Below are 17,762 nucleotides of genomic sequence, written 5' to 3' on the forward strand. Positions count from 1 at the left end.
CGCCAGCAGGGATGGAACGGGAGGATCCGAGCACGTTTTGTACAGTATGTTGTTTTTGTAAAATACTGTAATGGGGCTCACAGGCTGGTAAGGGCTTTTCCAGATTGCCAAACGCCAACTGAGCCGCGTGTACTCGGATTACCACCGACAGCAAGCCGATTCCTGAAGTTGCCATCGGTGGCCCACCTATGCAGGCGGGTTTTCTGGCAGTGTCTGAAAGCAGGACACCTGTCGCGGCTCAGTGCGTGTTTAAAATGACTGAGGCGTCGAGAGAGAAGCGACAACTGGACCGTGCAAGCCTGGCATTTCTGGCGGTCAGGAACATTCTTTCCGCGCCGGTGTGTAAATACATGCTCTTTCCAGATCTGTCCCTTTTCATAACAAAGGGGTCAGTTCACGCTGTCTGAGGATATGAAAGCACGCAGAGGTGCCCTCAGCTTTTAGAGCCGTGGAATGAGAGAACACGGCGTCTCTCTGCTCGTTTTCCCGATGACCTTCTGAACTTACTTCAGCGCTGCATTGACCTGCACCGCGACTACTTGCATGCCTACACGCCTGTAATATAGTCAAGACCACCAGGACGCTGTCAGCCATGAGGTCTCACCCACATGCACGCTCTACCGTGGCCAGGTGAAATTCTCGATGGGACTTGATCAGGAAAAGCCATCCTTGGCTTATTGGCTTCTTTTGCTGAGGGCGATTTCACCAGTGCTGTCGCAGTCCTTGTCCTGACAATCCGCAATGCAGCTATCCTTCTTACTCACTGCATCAGCTGTTACATTCTCTGAAATGCAAAAATGAAAAAAACCTGTTTCGGCGATCAAAGTTAAATTTAGAAATTGATTCGTTAAAGGCTACCTATAAAACCTACTGGACTGTAGCTCTGGGACCCCCGTCTTAATGACTTCACATTGAAATATCCCTGCCATCAAGATTCCCAGAGTTTCTACCCCATTCTCCTCGTCGGTGTGCATCATCTTTGTGAAACAGTGTCCTTTTGATTGTGCCACAAATTTAGTATTTAGAATCTAATCTAGATTGTTAATCAATCAGCCTTTCGTACTTGGGAGGTACCAAAGGGTGCAAAAAAAAACATTTGTCTGACAATTTCACATGGACAGAAATTAATTTGTACCCATTTGTACAGCTCAATACTTAATTGAAGTATCCTACCCAGGATTTGAACCCACAACCTTCCTGTTCTGAGACTAAATAACCCTTAATAAAAACTACGGCTCTCTTAATATTACTCTTAAACAGGCTGTCTAGTCTTGGCATTGCATTGTTAATAAAGTGTTTGTATTTCTGTATACACCTGAAGATACAGTATTGTAGTACAATATGAATGTGGAAGAAGTGTGCAGCTCTTTAAAAAGGCTAACATGCTCGTTCGCTTTTGATGAACAAAACAAACATCATGGACCTCATTAATCCACTTATGTAACAGTCATCCAAATCTAAAACGCTCCCATATACAGGAAATATGAGTGAATGAGAAATGTTAATGCTCGAACTCCTGAAAACATTGGTGACCTATTAAAGAACAAAAGGACCCTGCATCATCCGATGAGAGCTGGCATCTTCTATTTAAAATCTCGGGTCTTTGTTTCTGTGCTGGGAAAAGAAATTGGCTTCAAGCCGTCACAACTGTGCAGATTGTACTGACAAGGGCCTTTTCATCACTAGATGACTGGTTTCTTTTGTTGTTCTTTTAGCTCCGTACCACATAAGTGCTCCTAAATAATCATTCTTATTTTGCAATATTATGGACTTGTATAGAAAAATAAACTTTTTAGTCAGTGGGCTGACTCAGTTTACAGTTCTTTTAGCAAGTTGTAAGGAATACACGATGTGGACCGGCTTGCCCTCCAACGAAACAAGCGCTGATACGAGGTGGGGCGTGAGTGTTTGAGTTGGGGGATTGGGTGTGGAGCGGTGCCGTGTTCCTCCTGGAATCCAGTGGGGTTTGGGGGATTTCTCAACCGCGTGCTCTCTGTTGCAGACGGGCTCTCCCCTGACCAAGGCCCTGTCTCCTGAAAGCGCTATGGATTCGCCTATCAAGAAGGAGAAGCCCGCCATTCTGGACCTGTACATCCCACCCCCACCTGCCGTTCCTTACACTCCCCGGTGAGCAGCCCGCCTGTGGATGGTACTGTGTCTGCAGTCAACACTCGTGTTAAGCCATAGGGGTCATGGGCTGACGCAGTGCTGCCTCACAGCCTGAGGCCCTGGGTTCCATTCCAGACCTGGGGTGCTGTCTGTATGGGGTTTGCATGGTCTCCCTGTGTTCCGGGTGCTGCAGTTTCCTCTCGCAGTCTGAAGACATCCTGGTAGGTGAATTGGCTTCTAGGAGAATTGACCCAAGAGTGAGTGTGCTCATATGCACGTGCGCCTTGCGATGGACCAGTGTCCTGTCCAGGGTGTATCCTGTCTCATGCCTGACGCGGTAAAAATGTTTACATCTAGTGTTCTGTCTGGCCACAGGCCACTCTTAAAGCAGCTGCTTGTGAGATGCTACCTCTGTGGACGTTGTCGTCTCTTAGTCAGAAGAATATCAGTCAATAAAATATTAACACCCGAAGAGGCTCCATAGCTGAAACGTTGTGTTTCTTGTCTTCTCTTTTCCGCAGGGAATAAGCCTTTGCTTGTTCCTTTGCAGCCTCCGCATGCTGACACAGCTCCCTACTTGAACTACTTCAGTACATTTAGGAACAAGTTAAATGTGTACTCCATGCTGAAAAGAGAAGAAAGAAAACACGTTTCAGCCAAGGAGCCTTCTTCAGGTGTGAGCCTCACACCTCACACCTGAAGAAGGCTCCTCGGCCGAAACGTTGTGTTTTCTTTCTTCTCTTTTCAGCATGGAGTAAACCTATTACTTGTTCCTTTGCAGCCTACGCATGCTGACGCAGCTCCCCACCTGAACTTCAATTTATTTATACATTTCTCTTACTTTTCAAAAGCAAACATAAATATCCGAGTGGTTTTTTTTTTTTACTTTGTGTTCTACAGTGATGTGAAAGGCCACAAGTACGCAGGCGTCACGGCACGACCGAAGGGCTCGGAGTCGCCCAACTCCTTCCTGGACCTGGAAAGCCGACGTCGCTTCACCATCGCCGATTACGAGCAGCTGGGCGTCTGTCCGGCCGGGGCGCCCGCGCTCCCCGCGAGGATGCGCGAGAGGACCTCCTCGCACGGTAGGCGCGCTCCGCCGTCTGGGCGCCCCCACTTCGCGAGGCGTCTCGGAGCCGCACGCAGGAGCCCGGCCGTTCCCTCGCTCCTCGCGCTCCCGCCTGCTTCAGGCCTGGGGGCTTGGGAAAACGGGAAGTCAGACGTGCAGCTCCAGGAAAGAAACGTTACCGGTGCATTTCCTTCTTCCTTTTCAAAACTTATAGAAAGGAATGAATAAGGAATAATATCTGTAGCAGTCCCCCATAAACACACCTGCCCTAATTTCTTGTGTTTTGAAGATATTTTTTTAAATGAACTAATAGTCCTGTTACTAGTGCAATAGTGCTAAATTAGCAGAACTCACCAGCTTCTGTCCAGGCCTCTCGATTAAGAGCTTCCCTCGTTTTCTGCAACGGTAAAGAAAATGGGTTTTATGGCTCATTCGGGTGATACTCTTAAGTTCATTCCGTGCCGTTCACCATAATTTCTATTCCTTTGCCCACAATGATCTGCATTGCTTAATTATTAAATTAAAGGCTCGTTTGGAAGTCCACCGAGAGTCTTTTCCTCGGCGCGTTATGTCAAAAAGCTTATGGAGAATTGGAAAACCTGTAACCTGTGCCTCCTGCTGAAATGTCAGCAAAGTTCATTTCCTGACGTCAAGCTGTAACCCTTTGTAGGGAAACCTCGACCGCTGTCCATGCCGGTGGATGGGAGCTGCCTGGGGCCGATGGATAATTGCTCGAAGCCTTGGACAGCAGGGAGAAAAGGTACACTTCTGCACAGTGCAACTCTGCAGGCAGCAGGAATCAGCTCTTTAAAAATCTCTTTAAAGCCAGTGGCAGTGAATTTGCTTAACAGCTACACAAGCCTAGCCTTGGGAAGAGAAGAATGAACAGAGGCTGGCACCGGGCCTCCAGACTGCAGCTCGCAGAAAGTGTTGTGCATGAGCTTGTAAAACGAAGGCATTAATACGAGCACGAGAGAAACCTAAAGTCAGTGGAAAATTCAGCCTCAGTTAGTTTAGGCTGTTATTTTGGAGGATGTGAGAAATTGGAATTCGAAGTTGGAAAGTCAAATTAAAATGGAATTGCCTTACTTTTTGATACAAAGAGACTCCCAACCAATCCTCATATCCCTTCGTTTTCTCCCTACATTTCAGCTGGGTTGGTATTGAGTGCTGGCTGAGAAAAGGTAGCTACTGTATAAGGGCCAGCAGTGTGTTGCAGTGGTTAGTAGCTTAGTAGTCTGGACTCTAAACTGAAAGGTTGTGGGTTCAAATCAGAGGTGGGACAGTGCTGTTGTCCCCTTGAGCAAGGTGCTTCACCTGAAATGTCGCAGTTATATGAAATACCCAACTGTATAAATTAGTGCAAGTTTCTGTTGATGAACTATGCACCAAGTAGATGTAAAAGCTGTTTTTTGAGGCTACTAACTAAACTGTGCACAGATTGACACCCATGAGAAGCTCCTCCCAGTAGGGAAATGTTGAGCCCAGACAGGCTAAAGCCTAACAGCTGTCAGCTCAATTAAACTGCAGTAGTAAATGGATGGGAAAATTGATGTCTTGCATGAGATTCTTGTGAAACAGCTGCTTGCAGTTGATTTCCTCACAGTAGCTCCAAACAAGACGTATTCACCCTCGTCTATCCTGCTTTATCAGAGTGCATTTGTAATTCAGTTCCACTGTCTTTCAGTAGTGCTTATGGTGTAGAAAGCAGTCTTGCACGTAGAAATGGAGGTACTGAAATTTTTAAAAAGGAATAAGGGAACTGAAGAGTTTTAAAAAGTTACTGCAGTGTTGTCATAAAAACGTAGAGCTCTGTGCAACGTGATCTTGCTTGCTTTCCTGTGTCTTTCATTTAGAACACTGTTGTTTTCAGTAGGGCTGTGTTGGATGGTTGAATTGATAAACCAAAGTATTAATTTGAAATTGTTATTGTGAATTGCTTTTTTTGCAAAGGCATCCAAACGGTGTGCAGTGTGAAAGAGTTCCCACTGTTACTATAATAACACAACGAATCTGCTTTTCTAAGATATAAATATTGTTTTTGCTACCTTTACATGCTGCATTTAAGACAGAAAAACACAAGTATGTGCTGAACAGCACGGTGACATAAAATGGAAAAGCAGAAACCAGGATTTGCTTTTAAAGAGTGTTACATTTCATTTGCCTTGAGTCCAACTAAAACATTTGGATTTGCATTCATGCAGGAGAAGATGCCTTGTACAGATATATGAGCAACGAGCGGATCCCACCCATCATAGAAGAAAGCCCCTCTGTTCACCAGCTCTACAGACCGGCCACTGACAGGCATTTAATTCGGGCAGCAGATCACTTCAGGGGCAGCAGATACTTTACGAACGCAGACCTTCACAATAGCGCCACCATTCCTTACCAGGAAGACTCGCCTAAAAAGAGCCCAGGCTCTTCCTCCTCCTCCTCCTCCAGGACAGCCTCAGCGGAACCCTCTCTACTGGTCAGTTGGATCACAAGACTTAAGCTATTGACTCACTGAGTGTTTTGCCTGTCGGAGTCCCCTGTCAGTCTGGGTGCCTTTGTTGTGCTGTCCATACGTCCGTTCCTCGCGTTCAGTATTATGACCCAGTGCTGGACTGGTCTTGTAGAACTCCTGCGCATTTCTGTTTCCCCCCCAACAAGCATTTCAGTGTTCCTCACCCTCTTTCAGAAGAGCTGATGCAATAGGAAGCGTATTCTGAATTCTCGGGGTTTTGCCAGTATGGCTTCAAAAAGTGTTAGGAGGCAGCTGAGAGGGTCTGCCTGTGCGTTTTTGTTATTTGTGCTCACTGAAAAGAAAATAATTCAGGTCTAGGAAAGAACAGCTTTGCTTTTGTAAACTTATCTCCCATCTGTATAATTAAGTTATTTATAATGATGATTTTGTTAATCTTTCCTGTACAGCTATTTTGATTTTCACTTGCCAAAGCGTTTTGATCTTTTTTTGGATTTCTGTACATCACTCGGTAGTTGTACCATATTAAGCTAACTCTCAGAAAGGTTACTGTACAAAAAAAAAAACTGTGCTTTCATATTCTTCCCTTTTTATATTTAAGTATAGTTGTGTGTTTCTTTTCAAGGTGTTTTCTGTTACATTTGTTGAAAGTTACAAACTGCCAATGGTTGCCTCTCATAAAGGAAACGCGTTAAGGAAAAGGGTGTGCAGTTACTGTCAGTCCTTCCTCAACACACCATCCAGCCCTGTAGTTGTGTTTAAGTCTTTAGGGGACTAGTTCTTTTTCTTTCTACTTTGATGTGCTGAGGTCAGACGAAGACTGAAAAGAGTTCGCCTCTGTCTTTAGTTTCCTCTGCGTTTCAGATATTATGTCTCTTGTGCGAGAAATGCTCTCTACTCTCAGTGGCCTTGGTCCCATGGCTGAAAGTGCAGGCAGGCAGAGATATTTGGGTTATTTCTGATAGGACACCTGTATATCACTGACATGCCTGGTAAACCTCAGGAGATTAACCTCCCTAACAATATGCCTTGCCTTCTAATACTTCCAGAGATCTTGCGTACAGAGTACAGGTAGTTGATGTAAAGTATTACAAGAATTCATCAACAGTGTTAAAAGTTCCACATTAAGGACCTGTAAAATGATCCATTGTATCTAAACTGTCTTTGTAACATCATTGAAAATAGTTTATTAAAGGTGCAGCTGATCACAGTGTTTCCTTGTTTTTCTTTCATGGTTATTTTCATTCTCAGTCTTACGGTGTCAATTCCTCGCACATCATGAAGGGTCCAATAGCAGCAGCTGTGGAAAGTTTAATTTCGACAGTCGGACAATTGATTGCGACTGTGTTAATTCAGCTTTGAGTCGTTCACATAATAGTGAAATGGGATGCCCTCTAAATGGCATTAAAATCTAAAAGTTTAAGAAAATGAAGTGAGACACTACCAAAATGTCATGAAACCTTCAACCTCTCATGCAATTTTCAGTAAGGCAGTGCATAATTAACCACTTGGTATCATTGCTTTAATTAGGATGAAGTTGGAATTTCCCATCTGGAAAATGCATCAAAGGCCCACTAAAACTGTGAGGAGCGATTAGGCTTTCTCTCATCTGTACAGAAATTACAATACTAGCAAAACGTTGTCAAAAAAGTAAATACTGTTAGCAGCAGATGTCCTCGGTACATTCATCAGACTCAAAACTTTCCTGTTCGAATGTAACAAGACTTTGGCAAGTTGATGATCATTTTCCAATTTTTGTGAAAATGCACGTTTGCATTTTAACTGTTGAACCTTTGGATCTGTCACTTCCCATGGTGTGTGGCCAGAGCATTTCTGTCTCTCCTGAGAGAATAGGGTGGTCAGTGGTCACATTACTAACCTGGGGGTGAAAAGATGCCATCAAGAATTGGGACAGTACCAAAGAGCTTCAGCACATCCCAAGAACTAATTGATTCTTCTCGACACTCCAGTAAATCCTCCTCTGAGACGGTTTCTGGGAGTTGTTTTTATCTTGAATAAGCTGGTAAGCATTATAAATATCTCGCAAGAAACTACACCCTCTCGTTCAAGAACACACATGCTATACCAGTTAAGACATTTTATAGCAGATACAAATGCAGTAGATGAGACCCTAGTTCAGCCCTATAATAACTCTCAATGTCAAGGGAAAGTCTTAGTTGTAAGTCAGCCACTGACATTTTCTCTTAACTTTGCTTCTGCTACTTGTAAACAATCTTGCCACTTTGGTCTTTTTTTTTTGCTCTGAGCTACCTTGTCTCTTAAGTGCTTTCTTTGTTTCAGCTTCAGCTGCATGCCTTGCATCTCTGTGGTAGAAGGGTGCATGTTGTGTGTTGCCATTTTTTTTGGTCAAGGTTGTAAAGGGGGGGAAATGGCCTTTTTATATGAACCCTGAAGGAGTGATGCATTTGGTTTGACCTCTTTGTGTTGGTGGATGTTTTGAAGAGAGACTTGGAGTACAGCAATGAAAATACTTTAAACAAAAATTCATTTTGTTTAGTGGTTTTAACAATACTCTTCCCTATATCTTAAAAAAAAATGGCAAACTTAAAGCACAATTAGATAAGGTCTTTATAAAAGTGGACTTGCTGTTCTTCTGAGCTTTCTGCTGTTGATATTGTCAACGTCATTCAACAGTAATTCTCTTGCATGGAGAGACCTAATTTCTTACCATCTCATTTATTACCAATACATCCCTATTTCTGTAAGTTTTATATTGTATGTGGAACACTACAGGCACAGGCTACAAGTGTGGCTATTGCTTTGTATAGAATAATGCCAATTTCCTCTTTCTAAACTTCCTCTGCCCTGGTTACACTCCAGCTGCTCCAGATATCCTCTTCTTGACCTCCACGATGATTGCCTGCCTGTTTCTTTAATTCTTATACATTTGTTATTTGTACTTAGCTACAGTAGATTTCTCTTAAAAGCCTATTCATTTTAATAATACTAATGAAACTTTTCTTAGTGAATTTAGAAGTAACTTCTGAAAGCGCTTTACAGTAAGAAAAAAAAAGTTAACAAGGAGAAGAGGTAACATTTGCACAATTAAAAACAAGAGTTTAGCATGCAGGTACAAGGGGCAGACGGAACCGATTAAGTAAAAGCCCTTCTGAAGAAGATGGTTTTGAGTCTTGATTTGAAAGAGCTCAGGAAAGGGATAGAATTCCAGAGCTTTGGAGCACAGCAGGAGGAGCTCCTGTCACCCATAGAGTGAAGACGGGTTTGGAGGATGAACAGGAGCCCATCTCCTGTGTGGCTCTAGGATGGGTGTTAACACTTTACTTTGTGTCCACTGCAGGTTTCAAGATGGTCCCCCAATCCCAGGCTCATTAGCAGGTGGGTGAAAGCAAAACTGCAATAATACAAGTTTGCTGATATCTTCGGAAACATAATAAAAATAGCAAAGAAAGCCTGTATATGTTCAGTCAGTTGGGGATGACAGCAGTTTGGTTGTGCTCTCCTCCTGCTGGTGAGCCCTGTTACAAACTTATAGCCTGAGAAACATTAAAAATGCAACAAATGAATATTGGAACCAAAAGGATTAAATTGCCATTTTTGAACCCCCTCAGTATAAGAACATCAAGAACAGTTAAGAATTAGCCAGCAGCCATATCACCCTGCAACTCACAACTGGCAGCCCACTGAAGCTCAGCAGGTGTGAGCCTGGTCAGTACCTGGATGGGAGACCTCCTGGGAAAAACTAAGGTTGCTGCTGGAAGAGGTGTTATTGAGGCCAGCAGGGGGCGCTCACCCTGCGGTCCATTTGGGTCCTAATGCCCCAGTATAGTGACGGGGACACTATACTGTAAACAATCACTGTCTTTTGGATGAGACTTAAAAAAAACGAGGTCCTGACTCTCTGTGGTCATTAAAAATCCCAGGGTGTTTCTCGAAAAGAGTAGGGGTGTAACCCTGGCGTCCTGGCCACATTTCCCATGCCTCCTAATAATCCCCCTCTATGAATTGGCTACATTACTTTGTTTTCCTCCGACTCGGACTGGCAGGCGGAGCGACGCGCCGGTTTGAGTATTTCTCGGTCGCACTTAATGGCAACGTCAGCTCAAAGATTTGGCTCAAACCACCAAATGGAGACGGGCGTGCCGACATGCGGACCCTGCTGATGCGGGATTAACGCTCGGATGAGAGAGAAGAAGAGTTAAGAATTAGAGGAGGGCCTTCAGCCCACAGAGTCTGTTTGGTAATTAGTAGCCAATTGATCTAAGGACCTCCTCCAGCTGTTTCTTGAAAGAAAGCACGGTATGGGCTTCAACAACATGGCTGGATAGTTGTGTTCAGGTGCTGACATCCTTTTGAGTAAAGAAGTGTCTCCTGTCGTCCATGTTAAATATACTCCCAAGTAGTTTCCACTTGTGTCTGCTGGTTAGTGTTTCACTGCTCATTCTGAATTGGAGGTTAAATGAAGGTCCTAACTACCTGACCAATACTGAAACCTTGGCCCCAGAGTGGTCAGTCCTGTGATCTTGGCTAAATTCCACATTGGGTGTGACACAGTCTGGCCTTCCTGAAGTCAACTGATAGAGTAACTTCTCACTTCGCTGCCTGACCTGCTCTGTCTGCTGGCTGGTTTCCACTGGTGCCCCCTGGTACGTGTTTCGCTGCTCACTCTGAAGAAGTCCGCTGTGCTGGCTTTCCTAGTGCCCTTTGAGGATTTGAATACTTGTATCGGGTCCCCTCATAGCCTTCTCTGTTCAGGGTTCAAAAGGTTCAGTTCCAGCTTGTCGGTATAGGACATTCCTTTGTGCCTGGGAATGTATCAGCCTGATCTTCCCTGGACTGATTCCAGAGCATTAGAAGCTTTTCTATAATGTGGTGACCAACATTTAATGCGGCATTCTAAATAAAGCTTTACTAGTGTGTTATACAACGTTAACATCCATTGATTTAAATTCTGTGGTTCTTACTGTACATCCTAGCATTTTGTTTCTTTTTTAATTGCTTCCCCACATTATTTAAAAGATATAATGGATGTTACCATACAGTAAACACCTATTTTCACAAGTAGCCTCTTCTAGCTCAGAGTCTTCCATATTGTATTTATAGTATTTATACAGTAGGAACCTGCTTGCAATACCCTGCACTTTTCAATATTAAATGTCGTCTGCCAGGTGCTTTCCCTGGTAATCGTCCTAATTTAACATCAACTGCAAACTATCCTAGTTTACTCACTATGCCAGAATCTTGCTCACTGATATAAATTAAGAGCAGCAGTGGACCTAGTTGAGATACCTGCGGTACTCCACTTAGCACTCAATCCCAATTGGAGAATTCATCCTTCATTTGTACCCTTTTTTTCTATTTAATAATTCTCAATCTTAACACTTACCTGTGGAACTTTATCAATCACATTCATAAAATCAAAATATTTTATGAATGCTATATTGATAGGATTACCAAATGTGTGTATCCATTCCTTCTGTTGCTTGTTTAGAGAACTCTAACACATTGATTAAGCAAAACCTTAAATTTTAAATTCTTTGCTGACTGTTTTTTCGGATATTATTTCCATAGATGTGATGCTCTAGTGTAGGTCTTAGAAACGTTCCCGTATCCTTACACATAAGTCCGACCTTTTGGTCTGTTGTCACTTATTGAGTTTTCGAACCCAGCGTCTGTACTTGAGGGCCTGCCTAGTGGTGCCTTTGTGTAAGACAGTAAGTCAGGAACCCAGTCCGTGAGTGGTGTGTGAACGCTCAGAGCTCAGCACCGTTAAATTGGTTAATTTGGTGCATTTTAGTCATGTTTTTTTAGTCCAGTCAAAGTTTTTTTTTCTCAGAGCAATATTTTTTCAGCATAACTGCAGCTATGTCGTACTCACGGTACCTGAGCATGTGATTCACAGTCCTGTTTCTTGACAAACACCTTTTCTGTAATTATGAGTCCATTTATCGACACTTGCGTCATTCAATTGTTTTTTGGATATCTTAACAATATGCAGAATAATAAATGGCAGCTAGCTGTAGGTAATGACGTATTGCTGGAAGTGAGTGAAAGCTGCAGTAGGAGGCTATTTGAGCTCACAGTAGTCTTGCTGGTGTGGTGACGTCAGGGAACTCAGCCGCCTGGGCTGGGGGAGGTCTCCTTTAGATCACGCGGTTGGTGCCCTGTTGCGTTACGCCGGAGACCAGGGTTTGCGTCCCAGGCGTGGGGGACGGAACGGGTGGCGGGGGGCACGACCCCGCGCGGAACCGCGACGTTCCCACTTGTCAAGGTGTGAAGCTCCTTGTATCTGAAAGGAAAGCCCTGCCAGATCACCTTTCTACACAGCTGCCTGCCACTTTCTTATTTGAAGTGATGAATGTAAGAACAGACACAACTTTGATACATAATTAATGGTGTTAGCTAAAATCCATAAATGATGGTTATATGTTTATAGTACGGCGCTTGTGAATTTGCTGTGTACAGTATTCAGTACTGAAATGGATTTATTGCATGACAAATCTTTACAGTATGTAAAGATCAAACCCAGCTTAAGGTTTTAATCTAAACTAAACTAGTTTCGTTTAATAGGTAAACATTTACAGACACCATATGAGACGTTATTATTTGAGAGGGTCAGTCTCTGTTCCTCGGGCTGTGATAGGAGATCACATACTGGGGCTGCCAGCTCAGTTGAGTTACTTCCCCACGCTCCCAGCAAGGTTGGGAGCTGTTGTGGTTCTGGCAGGTCTGGGAATTATGTGATTACATTTGTTATTTTAGGAAATACTGTTTCTCTAATGCCAGAGTATTTCTCACTGTGCAGCAGAAAGTGTATCTCTGTCTCGATTTCTCCCCGCTGGCAGTGGGAGCACAGCTTTCGGGGCAGCTAGGCCTGCCTGTGTCACCCACCCAGTTCCTATGACCAGATTGTGGTCACTGAGCCAGTACTTCATCAGAGTCTGCTTGTCTTTGCTGTTTCTTACCCTGGTAAATATTAGAGTCCTGTAGCATTCCAATTTATGTTGTGTTTGCATGTGTGTGAGATGTTGCTGTTTGATCGGTGCTGTGATGTGGTTGGGTCTGAGTTGTGGTGCTCTAGCAGTGCTGTCCTGAGGCTGGCTGGTGTCGGTGTGGCTCAGGGCGGTGAGCTTCAGGACCAGCTGGCTCAGAGGGCTCAGAACCTGGCTCAGCAGGGCCTTGTGGTGGTAGGAGTTTTGTTCACTGTTTTTTAGATGTAGCCAATACTTTATTGCTATTGGTGACTACGACCTAATTCTGCCCTGCACATGTTGGTTGGAGTTTTTCTCTGCACATGGAGGATGCGTTTACAGAACTCCGTGTGCGGAGTTTCTATGGGGTGTTTATCCCGTTTTACTGTATATAACCCCGGTCTGTGAGTGGACCCCACGCTGCACTGCCATATTGGGAAATGGGTCAGATTACGCACTCAAATATTCACAGACAGATTTGATATGAGGGGGTTTGATGTTGTAGAATCTCCTCCTAATGGCATAGAAGATCCTGCATGCCTTCTCCTTCACTCCTTCAGTGCCTTCACGGCCAGGTCGAAACTCCCAGATGAATGGATTGGCAGTCCGAAGTAGCTGGCTGTACTGGCTCTGGGTCTGCTGCTGAGCTAGGTGAAGGAGGTTCTGGCCAGCGCTGGCCCTGTTCTGGTTCTGCTTCTGGGCTGGGTGTGGGGGTATGCAGAAAACTGTAGTTTCTCTGTACTTCAAGGGGGAACTGCGGTCCCAGTTTCTCAGACGGGTAATTAAATCTCGGTAACAAAATAAATTTGTTTTATTGAATGGATAAAAAAAACTTGACAAATTCCGAATTAAGCGCAAGTACCGCAAGTTGCCATGTTGTCGCAAACCCCTGGTCTCGCCTACTAATCGCGACGTGAAGCAGCCCTTCCTGGTCGCTAGTCACTGGAATGACCAAATGTAATGTGATATACTGTACCAAGGAAAATAAGTACAGGTTGTGCAGCAGACATTTCACCGCAGAAATGTTCCAAAGTGATCTGCAGGCAGAGTTAACAAGTAAGTAAGTAGTATTAGTCTCAAAGTCGAGAGCAATATTTCTATTAGATTAAAATGGTAATAAGGGCGCTTCACCTCACCGGATGTTTTGTAAATATAAAAATAGCGTTGCAGTTCCCATTTAATATACCCTTCAGGGCTTCAGGTTCTTTCTTCTTGCACCAGGCCAAGCAACCACACTGGGTGTGCTTGGGTCTGCACCGTTTTCTGCTTGGTGTCATGTCTTGTGGTTTTATAACCTCTATGTCACAGCAGGTCATTTTAATTTATTTACAAGTGTTTGTATCTCATATTTTTAAAATAATATTAGAAAGAAATGAATGCAATATGGACGTGCAGACCGGTCCTAGGTCCTGGAGTAGGGGAATAGTCCAGCGTGTGGTGAACGCTCAGGGCGGAGGGACTGAGAAACTAGGTAGCGTTCCGTTTCCAACATTAACCAAACATGAAACGATGGTGAACAATGAACATGCCATTCAAGAGCCCCTGGTTTGAAAGTGTTATTCTACAAGGCTCCTAAAAGTTTTTTTCAGGGCGATCGGTCAACCAAAGGTTGCACGAGTTCAGCGCAGAAAGCCTTTTTCCTTCATTAATGCCACTATAATGACCCCGGATCTCATTATTTGTAAAGGTTGTGTATGTGTTGGACCGCAGCGGCGTACACCCAGGATTTAAATCTGCTAGCAATTAAATTTTTTTAACACAGGAGAAACGTTCTGTTCTTCCTTAACTTCTCAATTTATTCTCACATAACACTGCGTGATCCGGGCCCTGAGGTTATTAAAGAAGGAGCGTGTTGGTGCAGCACTTTAGGGCAGAGTTGCTGAAACAGGAAATTCAATACAAGAGATTAACTATTTACCACAGACTATGCAGATGCTATTCCTGTTACCTTTTGGATCTGATTGAAGTAATAAAGGAGTGCAGAGATCAAGATAGCCAGCCTGCCAGACATACTAGTATCTCAGATTTCCTCCCAAAAGACGATGATATAAATATTTAAAATGACGCACACTGGTGTGGTTATCATAACATGTAGGTTCTTGTTTAATAGTTGCCTATACTCCGACATAGATATCGATGTGTGTTTTCATTGATGTCCAATTTACAGAACAAATCTCTTTGACGAAATGATTAACAAAGCAAAAAATGCTTTCATGAAAAAAGACCAACGATGTGCTTTCATCCCACAAATGTTAAAAGAGTCATATAGGTAATCGGTATATAAGGACCATAATATGAAAGCATTACAGCTGTATGCCTTAACACGTTGAGTAAGAAGACCAGTGCTAGCAAAATGTTGTACTTCAGTGGCTGTGCATTTTTGTCTCACACGCAGAGCAGATCCCATTCACAGATCCTCCGGATGTTAGCGAAGGGTGGTCTCAGGCTCAGGGTTAGCCCAGACAGCGAGCCGTCGTCTTGTCAGCAGGTTAGGGAAAACAGAAAAAAAACAGCCCTCTTTTAAGTCTCTCAGATTAGAACGCATGCTTTTGCTCAATTAAGTGCGGGTAAAACCCTGCAGCTACAATAAAGTACAGTTAATACCTACAGGAATACTAATTATGAAAGTTGTGACAGTAAATCTAGGCTTTTATGCATCTGAAGTGCTTTGCCAGCGATCCCAGGAGGTAATAAAATGTCTCGGCGGCTTTCTGGCGAAATAAAACCCTGAGAAACTGACTTACAAGAAAACAAGTCTGAAGGCAATTAATGCATCAAAATTGCAGGGTGAAGCATGTTGTAAATTTCAGTCTATATACTTTGAGTGTATGGCTCTCTTTTATACCTCAGTGCAGAAGCTCATTTAGGATGTCTTCAAAATAAGCTAGCCTGATGTTATCAAGAGAATGTCAATATCCCTTTTTGACTTTCTCAGCACATACAGAAACTTTAATAAGTTCTCGAGACTCGTTCCAAGGCTATTAAAATTGATAAGCTATGTGTAGTGAAGAACTGCTACAGTAAATATTATGGTGTGTGTTTTCCTACAATCATCATCTTTTGATTTTTATTTCTCTGTAATCCCCATTTTTAGTTGTATATGAAGTATCTCAAATGGCAAATGTGCAGAAACAATAACTGTTTTTTTTATAAAACACAATAAATATTGCTGTTTAATAATAAATACTAAAAGCTGTTTAAATTTTAGCTGTTGTTGACAAAAACTCTTCTCTAATTTTATGCAAAATTAATGAAATGTGTTCTGGGGATGTTGTATTTGAAAATGCCATCTGTATCAGACAATTATAACCTAAAGTGTTGTGTTATGTTTTCAGGACGTAGATAAAAAAATACATTTATCTCTAGGATTTCAACTTTTTCTAAACTATCAACATCATACTAAAAAATAAGATCTTCAAACACTCTGTTACAATGTGCTGATTGAAAGGCCTTTTAAATCTAATATACTGGAAAAGACACAAGAATAGCTCCATACAAAATATCCTGATATACAATAACACAGCGATACACACTATTTTGTTTCACACTACACACAAAAGCACATGTAGACCACTGCCTCTTTTCTTGTGATTAATTTGTGAATATCCCTATAATTCTGATCATCTTCTTTTCATCACAGATACAGCTGCCCTGTGAATATGAGGCCACCCTCTGCTTTCTTTGAAGGGGTGAGAAATCTAACCAATATTATTTTTAGCTGCTCATGAAATTCTCACTGTGTTAAATAAGCTGAGCTGTTACTTGCATGTGCAAAGCTTGATTCCCTTACAACCACCCTTACTCGATGTTTCCATCCTCTAGCTTTTCCAAAGAAGCACATCTTAGAATTAACCTTTTATTCACTTCATTTTCCTTACCTTTTCTGTCCCTGAATACATTTTGCAAAAACATGGTTAAATGGTGTGTGTGCAAAAATGTTCTTGCTTTTGAACAGTATTAAGGAAGTACGCGGAGATCAATCAATGATAGCATATTCAGGACTACAAAGGGCACTTTGATGAAAAAGAAACAAATATTCACTTTCCAGTGAGGTTAAAAATCTTAAATCAGTAGCAGGGCAACTACTTTAATTCTGATTGAACAGTTTTAAGGAATAAAGATTTACCATAATTTTCCATCCATCCATTTTCTTAACTGCTTACCCAATACAGGGTCACAATCCCAGAAAGCAACAGGCACAAGGCAGGGTACACCCTGGATAGGAAGCCAGTCCACCACAGGGCACCCACGGCACACACCAGGGCCGAAATTTCCCAGGAGGGAATTAACCCTACTAGTATGTCTATGGACTATGGGAAAAACTCAGACGAATGTGGGGAGAACATACAGACTCCACACAGACAGTACTCCAGGAATTGAACCCAGGGCCCTAGCAGTGCAAGGCAGCGATACTCACCACTGCAACACAAAGCCACCCTGCCCTGATGATGATCTCTTTAAATATTTCAAGTTTGACTAATTTTTAATAGAAAATCGTAGTTTTTGCTGCTTTCTTTGCGTGTTCCTCAATTATAAGTTATCAATCACCTGGGCCTTGCTGCTGTAGCCCTCATACCAGAACAGGGCTGTTGAGATATGAGAGTATGCATACTTTCCTCCAAATAGTAGTCATCTTGTAGTGGAGTCATCTTCATGTCATTTTTCCCACACGGGGGAGTTTACCGTGACTGCAGAGCTTGCTCAAACCCGTGATCTGTGGACTGCAGTGTTCAGGAAGAATACATTCATTAGTAGAGCCACTTGAGAGCCACACACAAATACTGTTCTTATATGTATAAATCCCATCTATGCAGTAGATTCATGGGAAGCAACCAAATGTGCGCAAAATGTGCAGTATGTCATACAGAAGTGAAAGAAGTGAAAGACTTCAATTCAGTTGACATTGAAAGCTTTTCTTTCTTGCCCTTAGTCTGCCTGATAGTCCATGCCATTAATATGTGTATGCAAGTGGATGTTTCCCAAGTCACATAAAAGGAACTTAGACTGGTAGCAACAGCTTGTTTTTCAAAGTTTTGGCAAGAAAGCAAAGAAAAAAAGTGAAATGACTGAGAGAGCAAAGAACGTCAGTGCTCTCCCCCAGTGTATATTACAAGATTGCTTTGTATGTCTCGTGCTATCTAGACTAGTTATTTTGTTTGTATAATGACAA

The 17,762-nt window shown here is 42.8% G+C and overlaps 1 protein-coding gene across 1 annotated transcript in view; it reads left to right on the forward strand.

Annotated features, from left to right (window-relative positions):
* Positions 1 to 17,762, forward strand: part of cnksr3 (cnksr family member 3) — an 87,446-nt gene that overhangs the window by 35,678 nt on the left and 34,006 nt on the right. The window contains exons 10-15 of the mRNA XM_069196987.1: positions 2,003 to 2,127; positions 3,010 to 3,194; positions 3,849 to 3,938; positions 5,383 to 5,648; positions 8,962 to 8,999; positions 16,233 to 16,281. Coding sequence (XP_069053088.1) covers positions 2,003 to 2,127; positions 3,010 to 3,194; positions 3,849 to 3,938; positions 5,383 to 5,648; positions 8,962 to 8,999; positions 16,233 to 16,281 — 753 coding nt within the window. The remainder of the gene's footprint in view (positions 1 to 2,002; positions 2,128 to 3,009; positions 3,195 to 3,848; positions 3,939 to 5,382; positions 5,649 to 8,961; positions 9,000 to 16,232; positions 16,282 to 17,762) is intronic.

The sequence above is a fragment of the Lepisosteus oculatus genome, chromosome 2, assembly GCF_040954835.1.
Source record: "Lepisosteus oculatus isolate fLepOcu1 chromosome 2, fLepOcu1.hap2, whole genome shotgun sequence".
NCBI lineage: Eukaryota > Metazoa > Chordata > Actinopteri > Semionotiformes > Lepisosteidae > Lepisosteus > Lepisosteus oculatus.